The sequence below is a fragment of the Coffea eugenioides genome, chromosome 10 (genome assembly GCF_003713205.1).
Source record: "Coffea eugenioides isolate CCC68of chromosome 10, Ceug_1.0, whole genome shotgun sequence".
Taxonomy (NCBI): Eukaryota; Viridiplantae; Streptophyta; class Magnoliopsida; order Gentianales; family Rubiaceae; genus Coffea; species Coffea eugenioides.
This window is the reverse complement of record NC_040044.1, coordinates 11810751-11826649: the sequence shown is the minus strand read 5'-3', so window position 1 is coordinate 11826649 and position 15899 is coordinate 11810751. Positions and strand designations below refer to the sequence as shown.

Genomic DNA, 15899 nt, shown 5'->3' with positions numbered 1-15899 from the left:
TGCTGCAATATTAGTAGCGGCATGTTTCTGAATATTGCATAGGTATAATGGTTTTTACTCGTACTGCTTTCCATCATTGAAATGTTTTCCATATAATTTTTGATGTTCATTTTAGTCGATTAGCAAGATTAGCAGTTTCATATCTGTTTTCCTTCATTGTACGATTCACGCAGTGATCTTTTGAGAGGTGTAGAAGCCCTTCCATTAACTTACCTGACAACTTCTACATCATCATAATATGCATGCATATCTAACTTTTACATGAAAAGCATCAGCTGAGCACCTCCACTCCTGCAAATTCCCATCCCAAATCCACTCCCTCGTAACAAGCACAAATCAATTCAAGCAACAAAAGACATGAACAACAGGGAATTCTGATCCTTTATGCATACATCAAAAAGTAAATGTACATAGCAGATGATTTTGTTACTTCATTTTCCCACGACTTCCCTGCATGACTGAAACAGATATCATTTATAAGTCAACTGTTAGCATCCACCAGATTTCCTCTGAACCACGTTCTTCTACCACAATTTGACAATCCTCTGAGCATCTCATGTATGACATTATTCTATCATAGCTAGAGGGTTGCAAAGATCCAAGTAGCACCATCTTCTTCAAAGCTTTTCCATTTTGCAAAAGATACTCAACTAGCTTGAATTCATAGCGCTTCTCGTCAAATTTTGTGAATTCTATTTCCTTGAGATGTTCAATGGCGTATTTCGGCATGAATTCTGGAAATAGAAGCTCAAATTCTTTTTCCACACGCTCAGCGCGAAACATCTTTCGACCGAAGACTAGCTTTTCGAGGTGAGGGGTACTTTTAATTAAGATTGGCATGAGTTTCCAGGATTCAACAGCATGGTAATTGAGGAGAATGAACTCCAGGCTGATCAAATTGCTGAAAGTTGGCACCACATAATTGGAAATATCGACCTTCATGTGCATGAGAAAAATAATCAAAACTCACGTACGAACTTGGAAGTATGATCGTCCAATTACTCTTAAGACAACTCAAAAGGAAGGAAAAGCTTTCAAAGTCGGAGAGAAATATGAAAGTTCAAAACAAAAATCATACCGTTAGAACCTTGGGCTGTATTAGAGTAAGTGATTCCACACTTTTCACCTGGTCGACAAGATTGTAAAAAATCTCATAATTAGGGATTTCAAGGAGGGAGCCAATTTTGGCACTAACAAGAGAATTCAGGTCTTGAATAAAGTTTACTCCATTTATATCGCCTCCACAACCAAGGTTTTTAAGATTTGGAGCATTTATGCTCATCTTATACTCCGCACCTACGAAATGGTATTCCAAACTCTCAAGATTGTCCGACTCCACTACAACCTTAGTATCCAGACCTCCATCTAAATCCAGCACTACTTTCTTCAGGAAAGGACTAGAAATATCACGAATTTCAATTTGCATACATGCATCCTCAGCAAAAATTTGATCCAAATCCCCCAGTGCACAATGCAGCTCTAGTTCTTGAAGCAAAGGACAACCCTGGATAAGCCTCTGCAGGGAATCATCATGATCTCCTAATTGAAACATCGGTCCTATCAAGCACAAGAGCTTAAGATTAGGCAAACAAACTGGACTGGGGACTTTGAAATCCACACCGCGCCACACTAGTCTCAAGGAAGTCAGTGTTTTGCAGGTGAATATTCCCTCCGGTGATAATCGTTCCCTATAACTACTCCGGTTGTCCACAGAAATTTCGAGTTCTTGAAGTTGACACAAAAGTGCAGCAGATATCAGTGAATCGAGTGCCCCACGATAGCTTTCCACAACCCTCATAAGGGAGAGCTTAAATTTCCTTAATGGAGCCCTGTTTCGTAGCAAAATTAGTCTATTGCCAAAATTTACGAACTCAGAAAACAGCTTATCAGCTTGGTTACGGTTACGTTCAGGATGGAATCCGAGATCGATATCAGCGTCAGAATGGCTACGTTCAGGTTCAGGATGGAATTCGAGATCGATCTCAGGGTCAGAATGGTTACGTTCAGGATGGAATTCGAGATCGATCTCAGGGCGTGAAGCAAAAAGGTATCTCCATCGAGTGGACAAAAGTGAGGTAACCGCTGATTCTCTTGTTGGTAGAAATGATAAGATGTGGGAAAGAAGTTCGTCCGGAATGGCACTGATTCTATTAACTTGACCGTCATCACCATCACTGTTATTATCATCATCATCATCTGGGGTGGTTTCAACAGCCTTCTCCAGTATTTAATAATAATGTTATCACACCAAATGGAAAGTCGAATTAATTAGTGATCTGACATTAGCTCAAGATGATCTGGAACAAGACGATCTAATTTGCTAAAGAGATTTCAGTTAAAAACTAATTTCCTAAAGCAATTAAGGGCAAAAAGAAAAAGCACCTGTTTGCTGTTTTTGCTGAAGAGATTCAATGGCTTAAGGGTGTTGAACGAATACCTAATGTCTTCGCTGTAGTAAATAGCAGCAGCAGCAGCAGCAGGGGCGGCGGCGGCCGCCGCGGAAGAAGCTCCAGCCCCCATCATTAATTCATTATTCATCATCTTAGGGCCCAACTTCGCTCTTTTTAGTCAACCCCCTCCTCTCTTCTCTGCATTTCGTGCTTTTGTTTCTGGTCAATTAAAAGTACATCCGCAAGTTTTTTTTTTTTTTTGGTGATTATGGTTATTACTTATTTGCTACGCGAGTGGTTGGGTAGAATATTATTTGAAATATTACTTGAAATAATTACTATTCTCTTCGTTTTAATTAATTAGTCATATTTATAAAATTTAACCTTTTAAAAATAGTGATTTGATTGTAATATTTATATTTTTCTTTTTAATTTTATCTCTACAAATTCAAAATTCAAATTGAATAGTAATCTGCATATGATTAGAAAGAAAAACTCTATTAGAAAGAGAGACTAAAATATGTTTTGACTTTTTCAACATAACAAATATTTTAAGACATCTTAAAATGGAAAGTACGGCACTTTTAATGGAACGAAGGGAGTATTATATTAATATTTTTTTGTGATGTGATATACGTGAGATAAAAAATTGATTCAAAATATAAAAAGATGGATTGAAAATTATGTTTCTGATATCATAAATCATAATGATGCCATAAATATATTTAATGATATATAAAAATAAAATAGTACAAAATAAATATCTTGAGACTTGATATACTTGGTGAGTTTACAAATAATACAAATAATAAAACCGTACAAACTAAATCCTTATAACTTACTTGAAATTAGATACCGAATTAAGGTTGCAAACAAATAATAGAGAATGTTATGGCAAAAATTATGACTATCCAAAACATTTGGGGGTAAAAGTGAAGTACTATGAAACTTTGAGCGTTCATCTCTAATTCCTCAAGTTGTGGACTTCTACAAGCTGTCATACTCTGTGTTGAGCAAAGGGCATGATCCAGAGTCATCAACAACACAAGCGTCCATTGCCTCAACCTACAGTCATGGAGGAAAAAGTCAAAACAACTAGCTGACTCAATATGAGATGAGATCAAGTACAGATTCGGCATGCCTTGCTGTGCCATGTCGCTGAATGTGCTCTTTTTATTAATTTAGTTTGGATCCATGTCACTGGATGTGCCCTTTTTCTTCGTCTTCTCCTTCTATTTTTCTTTTTAAGCATTGTTTAGGTGCTCAGATTTGAAAATGATAGCAACTTCACCACCTTGGCCTCTTCCCTACCAGATGTTGAATGGCTTGAAATTTTGGAGAGAAGAAAAGTTTCTTTTTTTTTTTTTGGGAGAAACACAAGATAAAGGATTTTTAAGAACCAATTTTTTCAGTTTTTACCGGTTAAACCTCATTTTTGATCGAATCTATGGATAGCCGATTTTTCATATACTTTTGGACTGGAAGCCTTACCAATTCTCGGTTCGATCGGTTGAACCGATCAGTTCGATTTGAGTTTGAAAACACTGCTTATAAAGTATGTCAATGGATAAGGTTTGAATTGGATTTCTTTGATCGAAATTTAGACTTTTAAGTTTAGCCAAACTCAGATCTAGATCCTGATCTATACCCAGATCCTTGTGGATTTGAAAAAGTAAATTAAAACTCGGACCCTTATATTCTTGAGTATCCAATTAGTATCTGTGAATATTTTTCTGAACATATAGTAAGAACTAAAATAAAAATATTTTGAAAATATATAGAGTTAAAAATAACATAAATGCCATTTAAATTTTATTTTCAAATAGTAAAATTAACATTCAAGATGTTGAATGCAATATTATAGACTCAAAAAAAGAACTATTATAAACTAAAACTATTTATTCTCAAAGTTTCATCTATATATATCTACATTCAATCTTTCATTTATTTGCTTTTAATTTTTTTCCTTTTCCTAAAAAGGTTTGTATCAATTACAATGATATCGAATATTAGATTATTTTATGAATTTACTAATATATATACACATACACATATTATTTATACATGGATCTGAATAGAGTCTGATTTGGATCTAAATTCAGGTCTAAATTATAGAAAATCAAATCTTACCTAGACTCTCTCTTATAGGGTTTGGATTTAGATTTGACAAATTAAAATAAATTCCCACCAAAGTATATTGTAAAAGTCGACCAATTGACATACATATTTCTTATTAGTGGAAGAGGCACACCTTATGAGTATAGGGCGTACAAATATATTTTGAACATGCAATGAAGAACTAAAACAAAAGTATTTTGAACATTTTTTTTCTAAATGTAAAATGAAGAACTAAAATAAAAATATTTTGAAAATATATAGAATTCAAAAATAGCATAAATACCATCTAATTTTTATTTTTAAATGGTAAAATTAACATTCAAGATTTTGAATGCAATATTATAAATTCAAAAAAGAACTATTATCAACTAAAATTACTTATTTTCAAAGTTTTATCTACATGTACATTCAATCTTTCATTTGTTTCCTTTTCATTTTTTTCCTTTTCCTAAAAAAGTTTGTGTCGATTACAATGACATAGAATATTGGATTATTTTATAAATTTTAATATATATATGTATATGTATATGTATGTGTATGTGTATGTCTGTGTGTCTATATATATATATATAGACACACACATATACAACTCTTACATAGGAGAGGAAAACTTGCACGTGCAAAAGGTCGTCCCAAATAGAGAGCCCTCATGGGAAAGTCCTGGGCAACCTTGTATACCTCAATTGGCTCAAAACGAATTATTTGTAGGAGTGATTCCAATTGTATGATAAAGATATCCAAACTAATATGCTGCCAGCTTATTCTATAATAAAGAAATCTATGGATGATTAAACCCCCAGACATGCAAGTCACATGTTTGGTTGGTGAATGCTAATGACAGATGGGTCCAATTAGAGGCTATTTGGCTTGAGAGATTGATCTTGGTACATCCCTGAAAGAATAGAATATTGTAACGTCTCCACTTATTGTAAGTAGATCTCTGCAAAGAATTTTCCTATACTTATTAACTTCATCTAAGCTTAACCCGTTCATAGAGGCAAGTATCATGCTTAAACAAGGTAATGGTGTTGCTTGAAAAAAAAATTATCATTTAAATATTCAGAGCGAATTGGTAGGTTCAATCGGTTAAACTGTGACTCGAACATGACGCTGGTCCAATTTTATATGCAATTTGAAAAAGCCAAAAGAATCGATAAAATCTGATCAAGAACATATTAAATCAATAAAAATCTAACTATTAAATCGATTTTCACTTCTTTTTTTTTTCTCTTCTTTTTTCATATCTCAATATTATCCAAATTATTCAATCCCACAATAATTTTTTTTTTTTTAAAAAAACTTTGATGGTTGAATCAATTGAATCGCGAAGCTCATCCAACAAGTTCACCCATCTGTTTGGGTTTGAAAACATTAAAAACAAAATCCAAAAGCGTCATTTTCGTGGTGGACTATATTACTTACGCAATATCATAGCTCGTACGAGTTTTTTATATGATCCCACTGACCAAACAATAAAGGCCAAGGTCAAGTGAGCTCAGCGCAGCTGTACCAGACAATGGCGTCCTCTACAGCCACAGCCGCTAACATTTCCAACGCCATTGAAGCTCCAACATTACTGGACGACGTCGTCCAAGGAAACGTCGACTACAAAGGCCGCCCAGTCAACCGTTCCAAATCCGGCCGCTGGAAATCCGCATCTTTCATCATAGGTAAAATAACCATCTGTATAAAGATGAAAAACTAGTCAAACAACATATATCCCGGCCCATTTTTTTTTCTTCTGATTTTACTATAATTTTCCTGCACTGCAGGTGTAGAGATGGCGGAGAGGTTTGCTTATTACGGAATAAATTCGAATTTGATAAGTTACTTGACAGGCCCTCTCGGCCAATCCACTGCCACGGCGGCCGAGAACGCCAATGCTTTGTCCGGTACGTCGCAGCTCTTGCCGCTTTTGGGTGCATTTGTCGCCGACTCGTTTCTGGGTCGTTACCGCACCATCATACTTTCCTCTCTGCTATACATCATGGTTAGTAGTTGTACTTTGTGCTTACCCATTGCTGCCTTGTTAATACCAAGTGTGCATAGTTTTGTACTTCCTATTTGATGCCTCTTTAAATTATTTGTGTGCTTTTGATAAGACGCTTGGTTAAAAAGAGTATTTTGTGCACTAATCAACACAAAAATGAATAAAATTCAACTTGCCAAGTCATTTGTTCAAGTCTAATTTCCGAGCCAAACTCGACAAATTTGTCCGTATGGACTTTTGCTTGTGGATAGGGAACACTAGTTACCCGGATCAAGGGCCTCTACAATTACCGGTAACAACTGCACAGTACGGTGCAGTCCTTCGCAGAGCAAATGTAGACATTATTGCAATAATAAATATAGATACTAACACAACAATAAGTAAAAACACAATAAGTTTTTTCTTTGTTGAAATTTGTGTCTTAAAATTTGTTGTGTTTTTACATGTGCCTACTTTTAAAATTCGTTGAAATTTGGTGTATTAGTGCCTACTTTTATTATTCTAGTGTCTACATATATTGTGCTATAGTTTAGGCCTGCAAACAAATTGATCCGCTCGCGAGCAGTTTGAGCCAAAACTCAACTCGAGTTCGGTTAACATCGAGCTCGAGTTCGACTTATTCTAGTGTCTACATATATTGTGCTATAGTTTAGGCCTGCAAACAAATCGAGCTGTTCGTGATCAGCTTGAGTCAAAACTCGACTCGAGCTTGGTCAACATCGAATTTGAGAAAACTAAATCGAGACGTGATTCGATTAGGACAACACTCGATTCGTTTGCAGCCCTACTAGAGTCTACACTGTACGGCGCCATTGCGACTGGTAATTATAGAGGCCCCTCATCCCTAGTTACCCAAGGCTGTGATAACTCCACCACAACACTTATTTGTCTCGACGGTATCGTGCAGTTTAGACATTAGTATAATAAATATAGTTACTAGAACAATAAAAGTAAACACTAACACAACTGAATTGTAGAAACACAACAAATGATGTGGGGTGGTTGTAGGGGCGAGACAGTTGAAATGATGTTATTGTCTATAGTGAAGTTGTAGTTTTTTTTAGAGAAGTAATAGTTAATTCAATAGGAAGTGGGGTGGTTGTAGGGGCGAGACAGTTGAAATGATGTTATTGCCTATAGAAATAAGGGTAGATTAGGTAAAGCACTGACATAATTTATTTACACCAAATTCCTCTTTCCTGTTTTATATACAGTGAGGTGTCAAAGTAAATTTTTAACTCACAAATTTATCCATTTCAAAATAAGGCCATAATAATGTCACAGCACATGTTTACCATCCAAATAAATTTTTACCCTATCCAAAATGAACTCTGTCTTTGACTAAGGCAGAGTGCAAATTTATTTGAGTAAATCTTATATATATTGGATTTTTGACATATGTACGAAAGTTGGATTTAAATTTAAATTTTGCATAATTGTCATTTATTTAATACTGACGATGTATACATTGTTAGTGTAGGAAAGATTAATCCAATTTATTTTAGGAAAAAACTTACTATACCATCTACACTAACACTTTAAAACATCTACAAGTGTCAGAAAAACATAAATAAATAAATAAGGTATCAGTAGAGGAGATGGGTAACGATGGTGGACAGCGGGTGTTGGGAGAGGGGGAAGGGGTGTAAACCAATCTTGTTCAACCTTGGCTCAATTAACAATTCACCAAGAACCAATCTTACTTTTACAACTCTTACACTGGTGAAGAGCTTGATTTGGTTGTCTGCAATCTCGGCGGATAATATAGCCTTAATGTTACTGTAAAAAGTTTGCCCTTAAAAGATTCAAAAAAAGTCTGGTTTATATTGTGATTTCAAAGGACCCTCATAAAAGGCCTTCTGTACTTGTTGCTTTTCTTTAATTTTTTTTCTTTTTTTTTTCCGTTGTTATTTGTCTAGTTTTGCTCTATAAGCAAATATGGCAAATTGAAACACCAAAATAAATTGGTAATATTGGTGAACTTTTATATATGGAGGTATTGGAATATAAACTCTAACTTCTTGTTTTTTGAAATTTTAAAGGCACTCCCCAATTGCATATCGGCATTTACTATCTTTTTCTTCTGCACTAACTGATAAATATACCCGTGTATCCATAAAACCTTTTTGCCTTTATATGCTCATTACTGGAAAACCTGCACCTGCTATAGCCATTGAAAATTTAAAAACTCTTCTGCAGAAAAGTCAAAGAATGCTAAAAATCACTTCTTGGCAATCTTAGCTACGTTGACATGTTTTAGGACTTAAATACAGTGCCTTTAATTATGTTAAAAAGCCATTTGCAAAACAATGCTTGTACAACATAATCTAAGGTGGATGTATGTCTGCCTAAGCTTGATTTTGGTGATTCAGAGGGAAGTTAGTTAATAGTGATACCAAAACAGTGACTCTTCGTTCTACGAAGCAGGATTCATGTGCAAGCTACAAAGAAAAAGATATCGTTTTGTAGATGTATTTTCTTAAAATTGAATATACAGCATCACTTAAGCCTTGTCCACAGTTCTCTTTGTTGTTGCCTGTTGAAATCTAGTTTCTTTTCGATCAAATTATGTGCCAAATTTGATAGTTTGACTGCTTATGTTCTACATGTTTGAGGCCTCGTTACTTGATGTTTCCATTCCGGAAGTAAAAATAGGAAGAACAGAGTAGTTAGGGATTTCTTCATGGATACTTCCAGAATTTTTGCAACAATTTGTTGAGCCTTGCACTACTTTGAATCACAGGGACTTGGCTTCTTGACCCTTTCAACAGTTTTTACCGCTTCCAAGTCATCTGACTATCAACATGCAGCAAATGCTATGAATTGTTCTCCTTCTGAGTTCCAAGTTATCTTCTTCTTTTTTGCATTGTACATCATAGCAGTAGCTGAAGGAGGGCATAAGCCTTGTGTACAAGCTTTTGGAGCTGACCAATTCGATGGGCAAGATCCTGAAGAATGCAAAGCCAAAAGCTCGTTTTTCAACTGGTGGTATTTCGGTATGTGTGGGGCTATAACAGTCACATTAGTGGTTTTGACCTATATTCAAGATAACCTTAGTTGGGGCCTTGGATTTGGAATTCCCTGCCTTGTAATGGTTTTTGCACTCATATTGTTCTTGCTTGGGACTTTTACCTACCGATTTTGCGTCACAAGTGAGGAGATAAGCCCTTTTGTGAGAATTGGGCAGGTATTTCTGAAAGCAGCTAGGAATTGGAGAATCACCTCTTTATCATTATCCGTGGAAGGGGAGTCTCAGGGCTTTCTGCCTTGCCAAGGTTCACAAGAGTTCAAGTGAGAAACAATCTTGTTCTAAACTCTTAGTTACCGAGACTTTAAGTTCTTTCCTTCATTAGTATGCTCTAAAGTTGCTTGATCTTTAGGTCCTTGTAAGTAGGGTGTTAATGACTTCTGATGACTTAGTCCATATGACTTTAAGGGTGTCATTATTGGCTTCTGGCTTGAATGGATTGGTAAATATAGCATGGATAAAGTCAGTTTCCACTTAACAAATTAAGGGACTTATTTGAATGTAATTGGTGTTTTCACTGCAAAGTTGAATCTTGAGAAATCATGCCTCATCACGAGTATCTTGTTTAGAATGTGGTTAAATTAAGACTTCTACAGTCTGATCTTCACCATCAGTACCCTGAAATCAACATCTCTTCCTTTAAACATTTTGGTTGTCTTTTGTTAAATTGTCATAGGTTTCTGAACAAAGCATTGCTAGCACCTGAGGGCTCAAAGGAAGGTGGCAATGGTTGTAGTGTCAGGGAGGTTGAAGAGGCTAAGGCATTTCTGAGGTTATTTCCGATTTGGGCCACATGTTTGGTCTATGGAATTGTATTTGCGCAATCATCCACTGTGTTTACAAAGCAAGGTGCTACAATGGACAGATCTATTAGTCCAAGCCTTGAACTACCAGCTGCATCGCTGCAGTCTGTTGTCACTCTTTCGATAGTTGTGTTTATACCTATATACGACCGAATCTTAGTCCCTATTGCAAGGGCTATAACCTCAAGACCTTCAGGTATAACAATGCTGCAGCGAATTGGAATTGGAATACTTCTGTCAACTGTTTCTATGTGTATAGCTGCTGCGGTTGAGATGAAGCGTCTTGAAATGGCTCAAGAGTATGGGTTGGTTGATAAACCAGAGGCAACAATTCCTATGAGTGTGATCTGGATGATACCTCAATACTTAATTCTGGGAGTATCTGAATCACTTACCATGGTTGGTTTGCAAGAATTTTTCTATGATCAAGTGCCTAATCAATTGAAAAGTACAGGTCTGGCTCTATACCTCAGTATCTTAGGGATAGGAAGCTTTCTGAGCAGCTTTCTCATTTCTGTAATTGACAAAGCCACAAGCAGGCATGGACATCAGAGTTGGTTCTCGGACAACTTGAACAAAGGACACCTGGATTACTTTTACTGGCTCCTTGCCGGACTTAGTGCTATTGCATTAACTGCTTACCTATATTTTGCAAAATCCTATGTTTATAACAGAGGAGGAAGTAATATATGAAGTTGCCTGCCATGTCTATCCTGCTCAATGGTTTGGTAGAAAGGAGACGACAGTACAGGATGTAAGACATTTATATGGAAAGTGTTTATATAAACCATGATGGCAAAATGATGGACGGACATTGGTAAGAAAACGGGACTTTTCCCCTTTGCCATTTATTACTGATTTTATGCGACAGTTTTGAGTTACTTTGTAAAAAACTTTGACAGAATAAAGTTGCCTTAAGATTCAAATCAACAAATTTAAACATTAATCAGCTAATCCTGAGATTCCTTATTTAACTCTCAAGTTTCCATCTAACAAGTAACAAATCGAAACCGTAACTTGGAGGAAATTCTTCCAGAACAATCTACTTCGAGGCTATTTGATGAGAAGGAGAGGCAGGTTTGGGGAGAATTAGATAGAGAAGGCGTTGCAAGAAAGAGAAGAAGAGAAGTAGGATTGGAAAGTAATCGAGTCGAACTTCAAAACTGTCAAAACTCAAATCAAAATTTTGAGTTCAAATAATATTCATATTACAATATACAGAAGGACAGAAGGATGTTGGTGCAAACTTTTTGTATCACCTTACATCATATCAAAAATACCTTTTAAAGTAAGTTTTCACACTATTCACATTCCCTATTTTTCTCTTTCATAATTTTAAAGAGTAAATTTTATATATACTGACAGTATATACACTATTATCGTTTGATTCATGATATGTGTGCAAAATTTGAATTTCAAATTAAAATTTTGCATAGTTATTATTCATTCAACGCTGACAGTGTCAGTGTAGAAAAGATTAATCCAATTTTAAATACAATAACTTCCTACAATAATTCACCCTTGGCACACGCCTAGGGCGTGCCAAAAGCACTAATACAAATTTAAGATTGAGTTGGAGCCCCATTAGATCTGGGTTAGGATCCCCACCATTAGTTTTCTTTCCATTATTTTCTCCATTTATTTATATCTAAAATTTTATAACTCTATAAATTAATCTAATTGTGTCATTACTTTTCTTTTGATCTTAGATCAGCATACTTAAAAAATGATATTCTTTTGCAAATGACATTCAATTTACATGAAACATTTGAACGGTTAAAAATAAATTAAAATTATAACAAATTTTGTAATGATTAATTAGAGGGCAAAACTCAGTTAATTTCACACAAAATTTTATATATAATTAAAAAATGTGATGAAATTTATTGCAAAAGGTGCTATTTTTTAATATAATTTTATTAGGGAGTAATGGAGAGAAATTCTTTTCCAAGGCAATGGAAAGGAGCCTAGTCCATTAGATCTTAATATAATTTATTTTTCATTTATATGGAGTGACTTTAGTCAGTAAATTTTAATTGTTACATCATCACTAACATTGCTATAGTCAGAAGCTTCATCCGTGATAAAACAAAATATACTAATTTTCAAAAATAAATCATAATTAAAAGTTAAGAATACTTTTATTATCTTTTTCATGGATCATTTATAATTACCAAGTTCAAAGACTAATAAAAAACTGTGCATTAACCTAAGTTATACCATAGTTAGTAAAATAAAGGACGGGTATGATATGGGACATTATACATATGCATATTATACGAATTTTTTTTCCAAAAGTATAATTAAATGTTTGTCACAAAAATACGAATTCAGCAAAATTACATTTCTAAATTCATACTTTGAATCGTGCATGTATATGTGAAAGTTATGGAATTAAAGATACACGTAAAAGTAACATAGTGTTTAGAAATTATGCTACATTTACACCAATTTTAACTCTTCTTTTTATATATGAGACGTTAAATTTATTAAGATTTTATCACCTTATTATTTTCGTATGTATGTGTCTATAAAAATCAAGATATATATATGTATATATATGTCATTCTTATTTGTATATAATTTGGAAATTGGCATTATCCTTACTCGAATAGTTCATGTAGTATAATACGTCAAAACTTTATTACGTGTTTTATAAGATTAGTCGAAAAGTACAAAAAATTTTTGGAGTATTTTTATAAGGTACGAAAGACAATTTTTTTGAATTATACATATAAATACGTATTATAGGAGCGTAATACGAGTTTTTACTAATAGGATTAGTACACGCTAAATCGTGATTAAAAAAAACACTTACAATATTGTGCGTTTAATGTGTAACTATTAAAGTTGCAAACGAATCGAACTCCTCGCGAGCAACTCCAGCCAAGGCTCGAGTTGAACTCGAGTCGACCAAGTCGAGCTTGAACTCGAGGCCAAAGATACTTAACTTGTTAGTTCGTGAGCCAACTTGATTATATATATATATATATAATTTAATTAATAAAATTACATATATATTTCTAATATTTTATTATTTGTTAAAAAATTATTATTTTATTTTATTTTTTAACCTTGAACTCTACTCGAATTTGAGTCAAACTCAAGTTCGAGTTTGATAAAACTAAATTGAGATTCGACTCGATTTGATTGGGTCAAAAATCGACTCAACTTGACTCGTTGCACATGTAGCAGTAACTCTAATGAGTCAACCAACAGGAAAGTAAAACATGTAGTTTTAGTCCTTAATATTTAGTCAAAAATCGACTCTACTCTAATGTTTTAGACAAAACAATTCTAGTCCCCCAAAGTTTTTGATATTAGGCATATTTAGGACAATGGCGAAATTCAACATTGACTAACACTTAAAGTCTAATTACGTTAGTCAACAGCTTTGATTTTGCACTTTCAATCCCTAATGTTCGGAATTTGAGTCACTATAGTCTCGTAAAATTTAAATAGTTATATTGAGATTTTTAGAATGAAGTGAGATGCAAATTAGACTAAAATTATTTGAATGGGCAATAGGAATTCCAATATACATTTTTTCTTTTTTATTTTTATTGCATTTATTTATGCAACTAATTTTTCATATACTTCCTTTCTTTTGCATATTTAGTTTTACATTTGGTATAATATTAAATAATTAGCTAATTATAAGTTCTATCATTTTTCACTTTTAGTGATAATTCAAAAACTTAATTAAATATATCTTTAGAATATGAAGAATATATTCTATAAAAATATATTACGCTGATCCTTTTTATTTTTGTATTCACTAGGTTGTAAATTGAATTTGAAATGAAGTCAGTATTTTGTAAAATTATATGAATTAGTCATAATTATCAAGGTACAGAAAATTAAAAATAAATTTTAAAACTTTAGTATTGAAATGTTAGATTTGTAATAGGTAGGAAGACAACAATAAACCAAAAAAAAATTTAAAAGTTGCTAAAGTTGTTTCATATTGGTACTTACCTTGGCTACATTTTATTATTACAACCCCTAACTACAACAATTTGAGACCAATGTCTAACAAGTCATGCAAGAATTTGTGTAATAGTGATGGTAATAAACTTTTATATTAAAAGGTATGATTTCAGAAATCTCCCTTGAGATTTGTGACAATATCAATTAGCACTGTTGAACTTTAAAAAGTATCACTTGCCTCCCATATTTTTAACTTTTTCAAATATTATAAACCTATTTTAAATATATTATTAAAAACTGATTTTTGGATGGAGAATATGTACTCACCAATATTGCCCTTTTCCTGTGCACCTTTTTTGTTTTTATAACAAATCTAGTTAATTCTTTAAACTTTTAAAAACTTCTTCGACATGGTTTTGTAGTTAAGAATTATAGGTGTTAACAAGATTTAAAAACATTTTAACACATTTCATGCCAATAGTTGGCACAATAAATATTAAATTTAGAAATTCAAAAACACTTTGTCGGTAAAAGAGTAACTTCTTTCAATCTTTGAAAGCATATCAAGTGAGTTTATGAACACAATTTTAAAATTTTTTTCTAGTTTTTAGAAACTCTAACAATTTGAAAAGCTCCTCAAGTTGACTGTAAACACTTTGTAGTTAATAAAATAAATTATTTATACCGTAAAGCACCTACCATTATATTGTATTCCACTAAAATTGCGGATTCACTCAATTTGTCTCAAGCTTTTCTTACTATACTTTTAATTTTGAGAAAAAAAGTAGGATAACAAAGGACACTTTTGGATTGAAAACATCTTCTCTATCCAAAAGCTATCCAAAAGTGAGTTTTATAATATTTTTATTTTGACATGAGTCGATAATGTTACAAAAAGTCAAAAGTAGGGAAGTAAATGATTTTTTTCAAAGCTTAAGAGTACTAAGTGAAATTATTAGAAACCTCAAAGGAGGATTTTGAAATGATCCCACATTAAAATTAGAATCTTCTTTTCTTTGAGTAAATTTATTTTATATATTACCCTTATATTATCATTCAATTGTAACTTATTCATCAAATAGATTAAACAATAATGTTATTTTCATATAATATGTTTTCATAAGATTTTGTGGGGATTTAGGAATACATATTTTAATTCATCTTAAAACCCCTAATTATGACTACTAGAAACTTAAGGAACCACATATTTTAATTCATCTTTAAACCCCTTAGGGACAAAAAATGTAAAGTCAAAAATTTTGACTAACTTTTTTTTTGGAAGAAACTTTTGACTAACATTAAATTGAATTTGAAGTTAGTTGTCTTAAATTTGTTTAAAACAAGAAACTTAGGGGACTAAAAATGTAAAGTCAAAATTTTTGACTAACTTTTTTTTTTTTTGGAAGAAACTTTTGACTAATTTTAAATTGAATTTGACATTAGTTGTCTAAAATTTGTTTACAACAAGAAACTTTGGGGACTAGATTTATTTTGATCAAAACTTTAAAGACCAGTTTAGTACACAAACCAAAAATTAGGGACCAAAATTGCAATTCTCTTAGGAAAATAATTAAAACCAACAGTAGATTAAAAACAAAAAAAAAAAAAAAAATCTCTTCCACGTAACCCGCAAGTGACGG

General features: G+C 33.2%; 2 protein-coding genes across 3 annotated transcripts; one reads left to right on the top strand and one right to left on the bottom strand.

Moving 5' to 3' along the window:
- Positions 1 to 256: 256 nt before the first annotated feature.
- Positions 257 to 2520, bottom strand: LOC113750436 (F-box/LRR-repeat protein At4g14103-like). The gene is made up of 3 exons (XM_027294410.1): positions 2383 to 2520; positions 1079 to 2215; positions 257 to 936 (listed from the first exon to the last, which is right to left on the bottom strand). Exons 1-3 carry the CDS (start codon positions 2518 to 2520, stop codon positions 475 to 477), a joined length of 1737 nt encoding a protein of 578 aa, XP_027150211.1. The 3' UTR covers positions 257 to 474.
- A 3572-nt stretch (positions 2521 to 6092) lies between these two features.
- On the top strand, positions 6093 to 11176 carry LOC113748872 (protein NRT1/ PTR FAMILY 5.10-like). 2 transcript variants are annotated; one of them, XM_027292454.1, is made up of 4 exons: positions 6093 to 6178; positions 6281 to 6400; positions 9381 to 9789; positions 10203 to 11176. In XM_027292454.1, exons 2-4 carry the CDS (start codon positions 6289 to 6291, stop codon positions 11020 to 11022), a joined length of 1341 nt encoding a protein of 446 aa, XP_027148255.1. In that variant the 5' UTR covers positions 6093 to 6178; positions 6281 to 6288; the 3' UTR covers positions 11023 to 11176. The 2 variants fall into 2 exon arrangements, with proteins under 2 accessions (XP_027148255.1, XP_027148254.1); XM_027292453.1 differs by lacking the exon at positions 6093 to 6178 and having other exon boundaries at positions 6308 to 6400; positions 9242 to 9789.
- The last annotated feature ends 4723 nt before the right edge of the window (positions 11177 to 15899 follow it).

What these genes read in the sequence shown, in the direction of transcription:
- LOC113750436 (XM_027294410.1), bottom strand. Translation starts at nt 2,520, where the DNA reads ATGGGGGCTGGAGCTTCTTCCGCGGCGGCCGCCGCCGCCCCTGCTGCT. An exon ending in TCAGCAAAAACAGCAAACAG is followed by an intron (nt 2,216 to 2,382) that starts GTGCTTTTTCTT and finishes ATACTGGAGAAG; the next exon opens with GCTGTTGAAACCACCCCAGA. An exon ending in TACAGCCCAAGGTTCTAACG is followed by an intron (nt 937 to 1,078) that starts GTATGATTTTTG and finishes ATGCACATGAAG; the next exon opens with GTCGATATTTCCAATTATGT.
- LOC113748872 (XM_027292453.1), top strand. An exon ending in CAAGGTTCACAAGAGTTCAA is followed by an intron (nt 9,790 to 10,202) that starts GTGAGAAACAAT and finishes AAATTGTCATAG; the next exon opens with GTTTCTGAACAAAGCATTGC.